The sequence below is a fragment of the Camelus ferus genome, chromosome 31 (assembly GCF_009834535.1).
Source record: "Camelus ferus isolate YT-003-E chromosome 31, BCGSAC_Cfer_1.0, whole genome shotgun sequence".
In the NCBI taxonomy this organism is placed as follows: domain Eukaryota; kingdom Metazoa; phylum Chordata; class Mammalia; order Artiodactyla; family Camelidae; genus Camelus; species Camelus ferus.
The window spans coordinates 16,468,610-16,486,397 of NC_045726.1; the positions used below are offsets into that span (position 1 = coordinate 16,468,610).

The 17,788-nt window shown below is 44.6% G+C and overlaps 1 protein-coding gene, 1 non-coding gene and 1 pseudogene across 2 annotated transcripts in view; 1 reads left to right on the forward strand and 2 right to left on the reverse strand.

Annotated features, from left to right (window-relative positions):
* The window catches only part of LOC102521042 (serine/threonine-protein kinase MRCK alpha), a 40,727-nt gene extending 23,463 nt beyond the window's left edge, over window positions 1–17,264 (reverse strand). Inside the window, 8 exon segments of the mRNA XM_032471097.1 lie at window positions 38–350; window positions 3,799–3,873; window positions 8,280–9,078; window positions 9,659–10,680; window positions 10,824–11,788; window positions 14,479–14,813; window positions 16,072–16,191; window positions 17,144–17,264. Of these exon segments, the coding sequence (XP_032326988.1) occupies window positions 38–108 (71 nt within the window). The 5' untranslated portion in view covers window positions 109–350; window positions 3,799–3,873; window positions 8,280–9,078; ... (3 more) ...; window positions 16,072–16,191; window positions 17,144–17,264.
* Window positions 10,898–17,573, forward strand: LOC116660736 (annotated as a pseudogene).
* LOC116660841 lies at window positions 11,298–11,460 on the reverse strand. The gene has a single exon (XR_004316493.1). It is a non-coding gene; the product is annotated as a U1 spliceosomal RNA (small nuclear RNA).
* Window positions 17,574–17,788: the final 215 nt, after the last annotated feature.

Here is a 17,788-nt window from a genome sequence, read left to right on the forward strand (position 1 = left end):
TAATGGAAAAAACACTGCAGGCGTGGGCTTTACATACCTTCCTGAGGCATCCTGTAGGGGCTTATAATTGTTCATCCGACAGAATAAGGGAGCTCTGTCTTTGCTCATAGTGACACGAACAGTCCCCGGGTTTCCCCTCCTGGAGGTCTCGGTGGAGCAGGGAGGCCTGACAGTCGAGCTCCAAGCCTTCCAGCAGTCCAGAGAAGCTGCCGGTGTGAGGCCAACTGCTGCTCCCTGGGGCTGGAAGGGTCCTGCCCCAGGGTTCCAAAGATGGCTCCAGCCTCAGGGGCAGTTAAATGTCAAGACGCAGCTGTGCAGGCTTGATGGCCACCCGTGTGTCACGGCCCAGCCTGTGGGAAAGGAGGAAAGCCTTCCCTGTATCACAGGGTGGGAGAGACCCGGGAGGGCATTCTGGTGCGGACATCATGATACCACATCATTTAACACGGCCTCTGAACTGTGAACTTCAATACACACACACACACACACACACACACACACACACACACACACACATAGTTGAAATATATATGAATAGATATGTATATAGGATAAGTAGGAATTCCTACAAGTTGTTTTATAATTTTTTATTACCTTTTGTTTTATTGAGACATTTCCTTTTGGTAACCATGAATTTTGATAAAATTTCAAACTAGCAAAAAAAAAAAAAAAGTGTAAGAATGGACAAAGATCTCCTGTAAATTCTGTATCAAATTTACCATTGTAACTATTTTACCCCATTTACTTCGTCTTTCTCTCTCTCTCACTGTCTCGCACCATGTTTGGTTTATTTTTCTGAACCATTTGAAAGTAAGTCTCAGACACCTTGTCACTCCTTAAATACAGAAGAAGAGGAAGAACACTTCTTACAGAACAACAGTACGGAAATAAAAACCGGGAAATCCGCATCCGGACGACACTATTGACTAAACGTAGCTCATATTCACATCCAGTTAATCTTCTGAATAACGTCCTTCGTAATTATTTTTCTGTAGGTTCAGGGTCGAATCCAGGACGGCTCGTTGCATTTGGGTGACACGTCCTTTAATCTGCAGACATTCCTCAGTCTGTCTTGTCTTTTATGACGTGGAGACTTTGAAGACTACAGATCAGTTACTTTGTTTGGTTTCCATGTGGTTAGATCCATGCTAGCAGTTTGGGGAGGAATCACCTAAAACTGATGTTCTGTCCTATTGCACCTTGTAAGATGGCACACACCCTGGGGATATTTGGTGTCTGTTTGTCCCACTCTTGGTGACATTCACTTTGGGTAATCAGGCTATTTCTTTAATTCTTCGTAAATTTCCTTTTTTTCCTTTTGTAACAAATAAGCTGTTTTATAGGAAAGTGTTTCAAAATTAAGCAGTTATCCTGCTCCTTATCAAACTTTCATCCACTGATCTTCCTTACCTGAATGTTACTAACAGGCTGTCAAGACAGAACTCCAATGTTACTATTCCTTCTACATTTACTAATTGACATTCACTGTAAGAAACAGCTTTTCCTTTTCTCTCCCTTATTATTTATTCACTAGTTGATTTATATCAGTATATACTCATGGGCTCCTATCCCAACTTATTCCTAATTTATTCTGATGCTCAGTTGTCTCCTGTGTTAGTCATCTCAGGTACTATAACAAAATACCATGCACTGGTTGACCTGAACAACAGAAACTTATTTCTCACAGTTCTGGAGGCTACAAGTCCAAGAACAAGGCCTCGTAAAGGTAGGTTTCATTCTGAGGCTTCCTCTGGTGGCTTGTGGGTGGCTGCCATCTCACTGGGCGCTCACATAGCCTTTTTTTCACGTGCACCTGGAGAGAGAGCGAGAAACAGAGAGCTTCTGGTGTCCCTTCTTATAAGTGCCTCACTCTCATGACCTCATCAAACCTAGTCACCTCTCCAAGGCCCTGCCTCCAAACCCCACCCCATTAGGGGTTAAGGCTTCAACATATGAATTTGGGAGCAGACAAAAATATTCATCCCATAGCATCTCCTCCGGACAATTCCCTCCTGTTGGCCAGAGGGAAGCGCTTCAAGCTGACTCTTAAGTCCTTTTCACGAGCTCTGATGTTATCCGAAGACTTTATTGTTTTCTGGCATGAGATGTACTGAGGTTGTCTTGTTCTTTTTCTGCCCTAGATATGGAACCAAGAATTTTCCAAGGACCCATTTCTTTTTACGGGGAGTGGTATTTAGAAAAGAATTTGTGCACGTTTTGTGTGCTCATTGCTACGGGTGTGTACACATAATACATATACACATACCACACACATACACACACCACACAGGCACACCCATACATACACCACACACCAGCACATGCAAAGGCACATACATACATATGTACATAAACTTTGTAAAAAAAAATAGTAAAGCGAAGCACAAAATAGGCATTTTATATCTGATTCCTGAACCTGACACTCACAGAGTGAGATTTTTCACTCTGTGCTATTTTGCATCATGTAAATTTATTATCTATTCTGTCTACTTAAAATTTGTTAGGAAACAGTGGAAGTTTCCAGTGCTGTTGAAGATAGAACTAGCACCTTCCATCTCATTCAATGCAAATAAAATCCTTGGACATAATACATGGAACAGCTATCTGAGGACCCTGAAATGAAGTGGTAAAAGGTGAATTGAAGAAAGAAATCAGAAGGCAAGTAAGAATAATTCAGCGGTGAGGTTCTGAGGCTTTTGTTCCCCTCCGAGGTGTCTCCTGGCCTGAATTCAAAGTCAGCTTGAAACCTCAAATTGCATACCGGGTGTAAATAGAATGAATTCCAAGAGAAGCTTTTTTTTTTTTTCTTCTTCTAATCTACCTTCAACAATAAAGAAAGGATGATTCAGAGGAGAGACTCAAGGGCCAAGAGGTAGAGCCAAGAGTTATTTCCAAGCCTTGAAACCGATGTTTATCTGCCTGGATTTCAGAACTTGTATGGATAAGTGACTCCTCGTTCAACCTTCCATTTTTCCCCCCTTTTTGAGCCGGAACGTCTCTGGCTGCCATCCTGTGCCCGCTGTGATGTTCTTCTATAATCTTATTCTCTTGAAGGTGGGTGGGACAAGTAACCTGCTTTTAGCCTACAGAACGTGCCAAAAGTGATGGGTTTTCCCACCTGTAATTATGCTGCGTTATATAAGATTCTACCTTGCTAGCACAGATTCTCCTTCAGGGCATGATGAAGTAAGTACCCATGCTGATGAAGCTCACATTACAAAAGCAGACAATCTGCAATATCCGAGGGCAGCCAGCGAAAGCCATAGAGCTGCAAGAAAATAAGTTCTACAGACAATATGAAAGAACTGGAAGTGAATCCTTCCTCAGTTCAGCCTCCAGATGAGAACACAGTCCAACCAACACGTTGACTGCAGCTAAATGAGACCCGGAGCAGAAGGGTCTAAATTGTGACTGGACTCCTGGCCCACATGAACTATGAGCTAATAAATGTGCTGTTTTAGCCACTAAATATATGGTCATTTGTCATGCAGCAACAGAAAACTGAATGCAGTGGATTGATTGCACCACAGAGAGAAAAATAGATTGGAAAATAAAAAAGGAACAGAGCCTCAGACCCATTAGACAATACCAGAAGTTTGAAAATTTGTGTCCCTGAAATCCTAAAAGAGAGTGTGTGTGGAAAAAAGAACTTTTTTTTTCATTTGGGACTCAGAGAGGTGGGCCACCTCTTAAAGAAATATCACCAAATAGGAAGCATATCAAAGTTATCATGACCAAGAACAGACACACAGGCTTCACCAGACCATTCGTGCTTTTATTCCCTCCTGTGTAACTTACATAAATTGCCTTTTGGGGAGACAAGGGTCCAGCCTCATGGTATTCTCGAGTGACAGCTTAGCAGATCTCTCTCTTCTGCAATGAAAGAATTGCTACAGCGCAAGTAACCAAAAGTCTTGTCCTGCAAAGGGGTATTTTCCTAGGGTCACTGAGCAGCAGGTGTGCTTGAGTTGCCTTAATAAAGTCCTGAACTAGTGTCAGTGTAGCTACAGCCAAACTCAGTTCCAGCTCTGGCCTCTGGCCTCTTAGTCCCCCAGCCTCCAGCGGGCACCTTAAACACAGCTGTCCAGATGTTTCCACTTTTGTGGCCTTTCCCCAGCCCCCACATTTGCTTTTGTCTTTCCTCTTACTTCATATTTGCCCCTGTTCATATTCTAGTTTCCTCCAGCCTTTTCCTACCCAGCCCCTACCACTCCTTCTCATCCCCCCTGCTCACTTTTTTTCAGAATTTTCACTTAATCCATTTTCTCCTCAACGGTCCTTTTCTGTTTCTCTGGTCCCTCCCCATCACTTGTTCATTGATCCTGAAACATTCATTGAGAGAGATAATAACAAGTGTTGACAAGGATGTGAAGAAATTGGAACCCTCATACCCTGCTCCTGGGACTACGCAGTGGTGTGATTGTTGGAGAAAAAAGTCTAGAAGGAGGAATTCAGGGAACACAGTAGAGAAGGATGTGCCAGGAATCTGTCTCTCCACCTAGACAAAAGTTGCACTGACAGAGCCTGTCTGATGTAACTATTTTGGAAATCTGGAGCCTATTGAAGGCTTGCAACTTCTGGGGAAAGTCTTGGATGGTAAATTGCTGTCAATTTTGGGCAATTTCAGCTCTTAACACAGTAGCATCTACCCACCCCTCAACTCCAGCCATGTGGCAGGCAGATGCACACCTTTTCCTTGAGCAACTTGAATACAACTTGTGTGAGACAGGATGAGCAAAACGGACTCTATGTTCCAAATGTGGGAGATCTGTGCTCTGATTGTTGATAGCTGCTTCTGATTACAGAGACGCAGTTGAAGAGACAGGGCGCCATTGTAGTGTCATCTCCTCCCATTGTTGCAAGCCCCTCCTCCTTTGGCTAATGGGATTTCCAGATTTCAATGGCTGGTACCATTTTATACCCAATACATTTTTTGCTTTTCCTCATTCAGGAGCCAGACATTAAAGACAAGGACATTCAAAAACAAGTTTACATACAGGAAAAAATTAGAAAGTGGCTGTGCATACCCAAGGAAAGACTCAGAAAAGCCGAAGAAGACATTGATTTTATACCACAGGCTGCTTCTCAGCACAGAGAGGCCAGATTAATATTTTTAAAAATAAACCAAAAGAATGACAAAAGTAGCAAATGCTGGGGAAGGAGGAAAACCTTGATTTCCAATGTTGCCAGATTATGAAATTCAAATTGTCCAATTTTGAAAAAAAAAATTACAAGGCATAGAAAGAAACAAGAAAGTATGGCCAATTCAAAGGAAAAAAAAATCAGCAAAATTTGTTCCTGAAAAACACTTGACAGAACATATGTTAGACAAAGACCTCAAAATAACAGGCGTAGAAGACATTCCAAGAACTAAAGGAAGAAGTGGAGAAAGTCAAGAAAGCCATCTATGAACAAATTGGAAATATCAATGAAGACATAGAAAACCTAAAAAGAAACCAGAAGGAAATTCTGGAGCTGACAAGTACAAAAACTGAAATTAAAAAAATTTACTAGAAGAATTCAAAGACAGTTTTGAGCAGGCAGAAGAAAGAAACACTAAATTAAATGTAGGACAATGGAAATGATCAAGGCTGAGGAACAAAAAGAAAAAAGACTGAAGAAAAACGAACAGAATCTAAAAGAAATGAGGAACACCATCAAAAGAACCAACATATGCATTGCAGGAGTCCTAGAAAAAGAAGACAGATAAAGAGGCAGAGAGAATACTTGAAAAAATAATGACTAGAAGCTTCCCAAATTTGCAGAAAGACATGAATATAAGCATCCAAGAAACTCAGTAAACTCCCAACTAAGATGAATTCAAAGAGACCCACACCAAGACATACTGTGATCAAACTTTTGGTATTTACTCAAATGAACTGAAAATGTATGACCACACAGAACCTGCACATGGTTGCTTAAGCCCCTTTATTCCTAATTGCCAAAAACTTAGAAGCAACCAAGACATCCTTAAACAAGAGAATGTGTAAATAAACTGTGATACACTGAGACCGTGGAATATTATACAGCACTAACAACAAATGAGCCATGAAGCCATGAAAAGACATGGAGGAATCTTAAATGCGTATCACTAAGTGAAAGAAGCCAGTACGGAAAGGCTACAAACTATACACTTCCAACTATGCGACATTCTGGAAACGCAAAACTGTGGAAGCAGTAAAAATATCAGTGGTTGCCAAGGGTTAGAAGGGAGTGAGGAATAAGTAGCTGGGGCACAAAAGATTTTTAGGGCAGTAAAGCTGTTCTGTATGATACTATAATGGTGGATACATGTCATTACACATTTGTCCAAACCCACAGAATGTACACAAAAGTGAACCCCAGTATAACCCTTGCGCTTTGGGGTGATAATGATGTATCAGTGTAGGTTTACCAGTTGTAACATACCTCTCTGGTGAGGGATGTTGATAGTGGATGAGGCTGTGCCTGTGTGGGGACAGGGGATATGCGGGAAATCTCCGTACTTTGTGCTCGGTTTTGCTGTGAACCTAAAACTGCTCTGAAAAATAGCTTATTCTTTTTTAAAAAAAAAATAACCACAAGTAACAAAGACATGAACAACATTGTTCTATTATTATTTTTATGGTGATTACATTGCTGATTCTCCTTACAGGGAATGCGGAAGTGTTTTAGACATGGTAGCAAATTTCTAACCATCGGCTCATTCCCTTGGAAATTTGAAAAATGTTTTAGAACTCTTGCTGTCAACAGGAGTGGTTTGGCTTGAGAAAACAACTTACTCTCCGTAGAAATGTAGTTTTAGGGAGGTGGAGGGTACAGCTCAGTGATAGAGCACGTGCTAGCATACACAAGGTCCTGGGTTCAATCCCCAGTGCCTCCATTAACAAAAAAATAATGAAATAAATACTTCTTTTAAAAGGAAATGCAGTTTTAATCTAAAGCTACATTTAACCACAGGGATAAAAAGGAACACAGTACTACAGTGGGCAGCCTTGTAAACCTCATAAATGCCACTGTGTGAACCTTCCGTTGAGAAATCCAGCCCAGAGGAATCCAGCAAAGGAGATCGGGATGCTGTCAAACTTGTCCTATTCCTTGTGGATCCGGAATGTCTGACTCCAGAAAACTGGCACTTCATTTTAATCAGGTCTTTCAAGAATCAGGACATTCCTCCTTCCCTTGGCTCCTTCACCATTTCCCTCCCAAACAAGATGCACTCTGGGCTCAGGACAAATGTTGCCACACCCCTGAACACTCATATGCTTGGAATGAAGAAAGAGCGGTTACAGATAAAAAAAAAAAAAGTACAATGGGGCTTCATTTAAAAAATCAAACTGAATCCAGCTCAGTCCAGACTCTGGGTGAAGGAAGTATTTTGGGGCTCCACCTTGGGAGAGTTTAGACCTTGGATTTGGAGAGCAATTTGTACAAGACGGAGAACAAGTCGACTTTCAAATCAAGTGATTGTGAGGAGTGGGCAGGGTAAGGACTACAGGGGTTTAGAGCCCCCCCCGGGCTCCCTCAGCACTGCCCGCCTTCCATCACCTCCTCTCTGAGCCCTTCTCGGAGGCCCTGCTGCTTGGACCAACACGGCAGCTTGCGATGGGCTGTTACGTTGCCCTGCACGCCCTGCACACTTGGCTCGCTCTACCTTGTCTCCCAGGCTGACTCCATTCATTTCAAGCAACCCTGAGGCTCGCCCAAGCAGACAGAGTTCGCTGCGGTGGCCACAGAGGCAAGTCAGTGGGGAGTGGTGAAAGAAATGTTCACCTGTTGCGGTGTGTGGAGGGCATTCCGGCTTATACATAATTTGGCTTGAACTTTGTGCTAACTAAAACACAGGCTGTCTTGTGGCTTATCAAACGTGCACTGAATGTCAGTTTTATCCATTAAAGACAAGGGGGCATTGTCCAGGAGTAGAGTGTCCGTTCTGAAGACAGGATGAATTCCCCCCTTCCTGGGACGTCATGCTCTGATGACAAGGCTCCCTTTCCAGGCACCACGGCCATACTGATGCTCTGTGTATGTGCCAATCTGACTTTTGCGAAACCTTGAAGGACTGTGTATCTATCATGTTTGATATTCTTTGTTCTGACAAAACGTAAAACTGTCCTGAAAACCATGGTTGACTGGAGCCCTCCCCGGAGCTCTCCCCAGGCTGCCCACTCTCCTCTGTTCTTACTGCAGACTGGTTTGTTGATTATCTCCACCCATCTAAGCAATCTTAGCAAGCACGTTGTCAAAGCCCCTTCAAGTACAGATCGGGAAACTGAGGTCAAGAAAGTTGGGACACTCACCCAGGCACGTGAAGCACCAAGCACAGGAGGGAGCGCAGCCACCGACAGGTCACACTTGTTTACTGTGACAAAGCCACCTGTGCCAACTCTCTGCCTCCTTCCTTTTAAACCTTTCTTGTTGATGTGGGAGGGAGAAGGGAGGTGAGAGCAGAACCATGACCTGGAGATCTTTTGCATTATGCTCTGATCATAGTTTTGTTCAGAGTACCTGTGACTGCTTTCTTCAGCCTAGAACACCCGGATGAAGCCACTGGAATGCATGCCTGACCCTTCTCAGCCGGAGACCCAGGCCGGTCACCTGGTCACTCCCTGAACTGGCTCTGAACGCATCCTCCAACTTTCTGGTAATGGCTCCCCTGCCCTTCTGTCCCCAGTAAAACTGGAACTTCTCCAATGATAACAACTGCCAGTTATCACTGTCTGTCACTGCGCCAGGTGCTTCATAGTTATGAAACCATTTTATCTTCATGATAATCTAAGAGGACATGGTCATTCCTGTGGTACAAATGGGAAAACTAAGAACGCAGAGGCACTTTTTTTTTTTAATGTGCTGAGAGCCTTCAAGCTAGGACAGCAGCCCAGACCCGGCCAACTGGGCTTGGGGTACACTTAGTCCTCAGCTCTGGGGACTGCGGCCTCCTGCCCCCACTGCAGCTCTCCTGAAAGACTCAAGCTTAATTTTTTAAAAATATATTCCATGAACACATCCCACCTGGAACCTAAGCTGGATCCAGAGCCCAGGCTCCTTGAAAATCGAACATGGAGGACCGATGAGATTCCTTTCTTTCAGGGTCTTCATCTAATAAAGAAATGTAATAGACGGAAAAAGAGAGGAAAAGAAGTGAGGAAGAGAGGAAGATACTAAAGCAGAACTTCTCTGTATCAGCACATCTCATTCCCCTGGGAGTATTCATAGCAGTGTGTCAGCGCACACATGCACACATACATGGACACGGATGCACGTGTATGTGCAGTGGTGTGCAGACATGAATACATACGTAATTTTATACTTAACTCTGATATACAGAACTGGTAAGGACTGCTAATACGTGATTGTGGGTCATTGAAATGGAAACGCTAACCACATGTGAAAAGCTGCTCCCTGAATGACAAATCCAAATCATGCGTCTCAACCAGTGAAACAGGAAGAGGGGACACCTGGGCATCCCCGTGACCACCGGTGGGACATGAGAGCTCTGATTTCTCTTCTTCCCAGTCACCGGGGAAGGTCACTGACTGTGCTGGGTGGAAAATGCCCATCCCAGCCTCATGCCTTTGCTCACGCTGTTCCCATCTCCTAAAAACCCTTCTCAGTTCGTCCTCCTCCTCCTTAAAAGGACCAGCTTAAGTCTTTCTGTTCTAGGAAATTTGTTCCTGACCAACACAAGCTCACGGTTCTCTTCTTGTCTGAATCCCCGCATGACGAGTTCTGCTCTCCTGTCACTGCTGAGGCTGTGATGAGGAGTTATGGGGATGCACACGCCAGATCTTCATTCTTTCTTTCCTTCCCCCTGAAATTAGATTAGTTATGCCTTCTTTTGGCCGTTTGATTTTGACTAAATTTTGTTTCCTTTGAAGGAATAGAATGGTGTTCATACTTTCAAGCAGGTAAAATTCAGTTCTCCGCAGGGGGTGGAGTGAAGTTCTCCCGCGGAAGCCAGGGCAGATCTGGCCAGGAATGGCTGGCGTCAGGTCAGCTGCGGTGCCCGGTGATTCAGGGTCAGACACACTGAGCAACTGTCCATCTGGGCGATGAAGGTCCATGACTGCTGCTGCGGTGAGTCTCCCTGGGGGCCCAGGCACGTTAGGGCCCGGTGCTCACGCCTGGAACTCTAAGCACTGCCCTGCTGTCTCCAGTCCAGACACGGCCAGCTCACTCAGGGGTCACACAGGGCCCATTCGGGGCTCCCCTACTTGCCTCAGTGAACCCTCAAGAGAAGTTAGGCCACGAGGGTCATTGTCTGCACTCCAGATATTTATCTTTTATGGCCTTTGAGCTCTTTATAAAGATATTCTCTTTAGATGCTCAGTGGAAATACTGAAGATCGCTGATTTAGAGAAGACTGGTTCTCATTAAACACTAACAATAGTCATCCGAAAGAATGTTTATATTTTACTCACTGTAGGGAACAGAGGCAGAAATTTGCTAAGGACCCAGGACTCCCGACCTTGGGTCCTCGCGGTGACCTCAGAAGCAGGGGGGGGCCTCTGCCCCAGGGCTCCCCAGAGCAACGCCAATCCATCGGCTCCTACTGAGAGGACCAGAGAAAACGCACCGTCTGTAACAGGCCTCCTAAGAGACGGTGAAGGGTTCAGGGGTGCTAGTCCACACAACTGATTTACCCCTGCTTCTCTGTACCTGGATGGGTGGCAGCCAGACCACAGGAAGTAACTGCAACTCCTAGAAAAAAAGGAAATTACAAATTAACACAATGTCAATATAATAAAACAAAATCTGTTACCATAAAACCAAGAGGCGGACAATTGCTTTTCTTTCACAACGCGTCGCCGTCTCTAACTAGCTGGGTGACCTTGAACAGGTACCTTTATCCCCTCTCCTTCCAGCCCGGAGTTGTTCCCTCTGAAAAATGGCTGAACTTGAACTTGGTGGCTTCTGAATGCCCTTGGTGCCCTGCAGCCGCAGGCGCTCTGGACGGCTGGGCAGGGACGATGGCTTCCTGGTGGCCAAGGCGTTGAGTAAGAGCAGCGTGGTGCACCAGGTGTTTGCAGCCACGACTTGATTTAATTTAAGGAAGTAAAAACTTGAGCAATTGCTGCCAAGCGACACAAAACGGTGCCCCGGGTGGGCAGCTTCTGTTCATTTCTGCCAGGAGTCGTGAGAAGACCTTTGGTGAGTGATCCAGAAACTGCCTATAGAACAAAAAGGAGTGGTACACACAGCGAGCCTACAACCCCGGGAAGAATGGACAAGAGCTCGCCACTAACTGTAAAGCCGAGGGGTGCCTGCACGGGAAAGCAAAAGGACACACAACAGCTCTATTTTCTGCACCGCAAAATCAGGGGAAAGCGCGAACTCAGTCCCCCACAGCCACAAGTCATGCGGTCGAGTTTCCCACGTTTGGGAACATCGCAGGGGTCAGCACGTCCGGAGTGCGATGGATAAGGCTCGCCCTGGGAGAACCACCTTTGTGATCATGTATCTCCCCTGCCAGGCAGATTCGGTCTTAAGAACTTGTGTGCCAGGCATCAGAGCCATTTGCTATTCACTAAATGCTTCTTGCTTTTTTCCAGACACGGGGTAAGGTCACACCCCTTTGCCACGTGAGCAGAAGTGGCTTGTCACCTTCATGCCAGAGCACTGACAGCCAGGGTGAAACTGACACCACACCATCACAGGTGAGCTGGACGAAGCGAGGAGCCGTCCTACAGAGACATCCCTTGAAGGTAGAGCGGATAGGACTTCCCGCTGTGGGGTGGGAGAGAACGGTGGATTGAGGATGCTCCAAGGTCGTTAACCGGAACCGCTGGGTGAATGGCATCACCATTTTCTAAGACGGGGAAGACTGAAGGTGAGCAAGTTTGAAAGCGGTTGTTAGACACCCACATGGAGATGTCCCACAGGCAGGTGGATGTTTGGACCTGAGTCTAAGAGGTCAGGAATAGAAGTGGACATGAGTACAGATACAAAGGCTTTGCTTTAGGGCACCCTAAAAATTTACTTTAAACTTGTCCCGTTTTCCCTATTAATCATTTTTCCTTAGATATTACTTCTATTTGATCATATCGGGTATTAATTTCTAGTATACTTGGAAAAATATTTCAAAAATCTAAAAACATTTTCTAAAATTTTATTTTTTTCCTACCTTGGACTCCTGCCCACACAGACACACTGAATAAAGTTAATGTTAACATAGTGACAGACTTTACCGTAGTCTCTGAGAAGGCTTTATTAAAGCCCAGTGAAAACCCATTTCCTTTATAAATCAGGATTTTCCTAACTCTTAAATATAAATACTTACCGGAGAGTCACCACAGAGTTGGAAAAAAGCCTTTAACATGAAAGAAAAGCACCGAAACAAAGAACCAAAAGAACTTGGCACAACTGGCTTTTCAGTTGTGACACTAGCGTAAGCTGTTTAATGACAGGGGACCTGGTTGTGAGTTATGCAGGAACTCTCTGTACTATCTTCACAACTTTCCTATAAATCTAAAACTATCATAAAATTAAAAGCTTACAAAAATAATTTGGGGAAACAGGGTTACTGTGAAATGAAGAAGGAAAAATACAATGAATATTTTTAGAAAAATAAGAATATGTTGCATCCATGAGGCAAGAGCCTTATGCTGTACGAAGGAGTATCCAGTTAACAAGGAAGACCTCTTGGGAATTAAAAATATGGAAGCAGAACTGAAAGAAGGTACTAAAAATCTTGAAAGATAAAGCAACGTCCTGGGAAGTAGAACAAAAAAGCAAAGAGAGAGAAAACAGGGACAAAAGACACACGGATGAGAGAAGCAGCTTAGGAACTGCACGATGCAAATACTTGAATTCCAGAAAGACAGCACGCGGGAAAAGGTGGCGAGGGAGCAACCTAAGACATAACAGAAGAAAATTCCCCAAAGGACGTGAGCTTCCCGATTGAAAGATTCCCTCCAGCTTCCAACATACTGATTATAAAAAGCCCCGCAATTCGTTGTACTATTGCAAAGCTAAAGGAAAGTGAAAAACCAGAAAGCTCCTAAATCTCCTACAAGGAGGGACAGAAGGACAGGTCACATAAAAAGGATCCACGGAAAGACGGCATCAGGCTTCTCATTAGCAGCAGATCGGTACCTCCCAGCTTCTCAAGCGAATGACTTCCAGCAAAGGAGTCTATTGTGAACTGTCAACCAATAACACAAGCAGAACGAAGACGCACGGTGGACCAGAATACTGACACCAGGAATTTTACCAAAATTAAGCAGAAAAGGTCAAAAAGTGGAAATTTGGGGGGGGGGGAGTTAATTTATAGAAAAGATAAACATATACATATAAAGAAAAAGGAGTTCTTCATTGTGGCAAAACACACATACACAACAAAATTTACCACTGTAACCACTTTTAAGTGTATAAGTCAGTAGCATCAAGCATCCTTTTATGTGCTTGTGGACAAGAAATGTCTGTTCAAGTCCTTTGCCCATTCTTAACTGGGTTGCTTGTTTTTGCTGTTGTTCAGTTGTAGGAGATCTTTATATAGTTCGGATGTTAATCTCTCATCAGTTATGTAGCTTGCAAATATTTTCTCCCAAGAATAGATTTTTTTTCCCCAAAAGATAACATATATAATGAGGCGGAAGTAGTCAACGCAATTGTTCAAGAACTGAAGAAAGACATCATTCTTCAGCTTGAAAGAAAGTACCTAGTACCCGGAAGACTAAACTTTAAAATGTTTAACATTACTATGTATAATGCTTGTGTGTGTGTGTGTGTGTGTGTGTGTGTGTGTGTGTGTGTGTGTGCTGTGTTAGTCTATTGATAGTGAAGCTCTTGGTTAAGGATGCCTGAGACACTTGCCCAGGGCCTGTATAGTAGCCAGCCCCCACAGATTCCCTGAGCCAATGGTGTGACTGGTCCAGTCCTTGTGATTCTTATTAAGATTGCAGGATGCACTTCAGCAAAAACCATCGGGGAACTTTTAGGAGCAAGATTTATTACTCATAGGTCTTGGAGGGCACACAGTGTGCTCCAGGGTGACATTGTGAAGTCATGGGAGGCAGGGAGACACAGAAAGAGAGAGAAGGAGAACCTGGAACTCAGCCTTTGCTAGGGTCCAAGGGTGGGGTGTCTAGGACTCTGTAGGTTCACTCTGTCAGGAGGAAGACATTTTCCTCTACCTTTTTAGAGTCTTCTGGTGGGTCTGAGAATTAAATTGGCATGAAATAGATTAACAGGAGAAAATTGCACAGAAGTTTAATAACCTGTCTGTGTGGGAGAGACCCGGGGTAACTGAGTAACTCACCCAAATGGCTGAAACCGTCCCCTTAAAGACCATCTTCAGCTAGAGACAAAATAGGATTTGGAGGGTAGTGGTTTGGGACTGCAAAGGGGGGAATGAAAAGCAAATGTTTGGCAAACAAATGTTTGCTGGACCAGGCAGAGGCAGCGGGACACAGAGAGGAACTTTGACAAACAGACCTTGCTAGTTCCTCCCTGTCTGCACACCCAGTTCTTCGTTATCTATGGTGATAGAAAACTTACTGAGACATTCTTTAGGTAGTTAGGAGGATGGTCAGAGTTTCTTCCCGAGTCTTTTGGGCTTCAGTTGTTTTCAGCTCACAGTAATCTGCAAGCCAAAGAGACACCGTGGGGTGATAAATTTTGCTCCTCTGCAGTGATGCCTTCGAAACTTCTCTTAAGAAGTCTTCACAGTCCAGAAGTTTAGTTGATAGATTGCTTTCTACCTTGTTGAACCAGCCTCTTAGTCCTGACAGTGGGTCGGTTCAGTTACTTATCTCAGGAAGCGGTGAGGCAGGTGAGCTCTCAAAGTTAGGTGGATAGGGTGTGAGCAATCAGATGTTTAATAAGAGGCATTTCTATGGCGACAAAAGAAAAACAATGGTTAGTAATTGGAGCAAATTATAAACCCAGTGTCTGGGTCCTGAGTGCTGCCAGTCAAGGAGATGTAGAAAAACAATGGTTAATAATTGGAGCAAATTATAAACCCAGTGTCTGGGTCCTGAGTGCTGCTAGTCAAGGAGATGTCAGGGTTGTGGACTGAAAAAAAAAAGCACAGCCTAAAAGTTGAGAATTATATTTTATTCTGCAGGCTTTCTGAGGACTCAAGCCCAGGAGGCAGATAGCTCTAAGGGGCTGCTCCAAAGAGGTAAGGGAGGAGCCAGGGTATATAGGAGGTTTTGCAACAAAAACCATTTAATCAGAACATTAAAAGATTACTACTAATTACAGAAAACCAGACATCTCAAATTAATGAATTTGGTGATTTTTCTATGTATGGCAAGGTGCAAAAGTCTGGGCTCACTGAACAACAAACTTATTGAAGGATGGGAGGAAAATGCAAGTGTGGTGAAGATGGCCTTTCTAAGCAAGATATAAGTCCACAGGCAATAAAGGAACTGACTGACACATTCCATAAAATTTAAAATGTAGGTATGAAAAAAGACACCATAAACAGCTAGACAGAAACTGGGCAAAAATAATTGTCAGACATGAAATAGGAAAATATATGATATTCAAGATGTATGAAGAGCTCTTATAAATCCACTGGAAAATGAAAAATAACTAATAGAAAAATGGACGAGGAGTGTGGGTTGATGATTCACAAAAGGACTACAAATACTAAGAAACATATAAGAATAAACATGAATAGTCAGCAGTGTGGAAAATAAAACTCAGTGAGGCATCATTTTATCTCCGTTAAATTGGCCAAAAATGTTAAAAGACTAATAATATCCATCACGGCTACAGTGCGGATAGTCAACTGAAAAAAGTGCACACCCCAGAAGTTGAGAGTGATGTTCTATTCAGCGCACATTGCTGAGGAATTAAACCCAGGACAACAGCCTCTCAGATGGCTCTGAGGGACTGCTCTGAAGGGGTAAGGGAGGGGCCAGGGTATAGATGCGCTTTTGCGAAAAAAGACCAGGTAGTCAGAGCATCAAAAGATTATTGTTAATTAAAGAAAACCATGTATCTCAAGCTAAGGAATTGAGCACTTTTTTACGAATGGAAGATGCAAAAGGCTGGGTTCACTGAAAACATTCCTTTGATATGCACTGAGGTATGTAGGGCCATATCTCTTTCCTTCCCATCCAGAGTTCCCTCAAGGGGCACCTTTGGGGGTGGCTGCAGAGGCCCGGCTGCCTGCATGTTTTCATCCTGAGGTCCCTCTGGCTGGCCCTGGGGTGCAGCAGCAGTGGACGATGACTTGATGGCCGCAGCAGCCTTTGTTTACTGAAAAGGTAGGCAATATTTTTAATTCATAATACACTTTCAAACGTTTTAAATTGGGTTGAGCCATTCTGGACAGCCGTATGGTGGTATTTATCAATATTAACAACATGCATATTCTTTGAGTAATATTGTCAGAAACTATCCCAGCATACACAGAAAGGCACATGCACACTGATGTTCCCCACGGCATTGTTTGTAATAGGTGAAAAAGTGGGAAAAACCTAAATGTTCAGCAATGTTAAATAAAACGCAATGAGAAATACACACAACAAATTATTCCAAGAAATAGGCTTCTTCACGAGATTTATAACCAAAAAAAGGAAACAATAGAAAAAAAGCAAATTGTAGAATATCGTCCCTATTTTCCCAGTTATATTTAAGAAATCCAACCAGAGTGTTTGTGCACACCACGTTTGTTTGCGTAGGCTCTTGAAGGTTGCACACCAAACTTACACGACTTAATACCCCGCAAAGCCTTAGGCTATGCCTTATGCACGGTGTTACATGAGAGTTAGCTTTTTTTTTTTTTTTTTGATAATACATTCCTAGATCACTTCTGTAATTTAAAAGTAAAATACGTTTAGCGGCGGTGCGAGAGCGGCTGCACACAAGCTCTCCGCCTTCCCCCGCCCGCCGGCCCGCGGCCCCAGCAGCCGCCCGAGATCAGCCCCAGCAGCCGCGCCCCGGCCGGGTGGAACGCCTGCACGGACCACCTCATGCACCGACAACCCCCCGGCGGACGGCACCTGTCGGGACGCGGCCATCCCGGGCCATAAGGACTCGCCCTCCGTCTGGGCCGCCGTGCCCGGGAAAACCCGCCTTAACGTCACGCCTGCTGAGGTTGGTGTCCTGGTTGGCAAAGACCGGGCAAGTTTTTTCGTGAACGGGCTAACGCTTGGGGGCCAGAAATGCCTGTGATGGAGGACTCACTGCTGCAGGACGGGGAACTCACCACGGGTCTTTGTACCAAGAGCACGGGCGGGGCCCCCACCTTCAACATCACTGTCACCATGACAGCCAAGACGCTAGTCCTGCTGATGGGCAAGGAAGGTGTCCACGGTGGTAGAATCAACAAGAAGCGTTGTGGAGTGGCCTCCCACCTGCGGCGTCCGCAGTACTGACCCCGTCTGTCCCTTCCCCCAGCACTCCCCACTGCACCCCTCTCCTACACGCGCGCGCACACACACACACATTTTTATTTGGGGGGCCATTACCCCACACCCCTTATTGCTGCCAAAACCACACGCGCAGGGGGCCAGGGCTGGATGGACACCTCCTCCTACCCATACCCTTCCTGTATGTGGTTGGAAAACTTTTTTGTTTTGGGTTTGTTTTTTTTTTTTTCCTGAATAAAAAAAGATCCTACTCAAAAAAAAAAAAAAGTAAAATATGTTTGCGATTACATTAACTCCCCGCACCCAGTTGCCCGCCAAGCGCAAGGACATTTACTAAAGTCCCTGCCCCCTGAGAGCCCAGCACGGGTCTGACACCTACTGGCCCCCAACATGTGCACGAGGCCGCCGCTTCGCGCCCCTCCGCGAACCCAAGCGAGACCCTAAGGTCAACGTCAGCCCTGTCAGAACGTTAAACCCTCAGC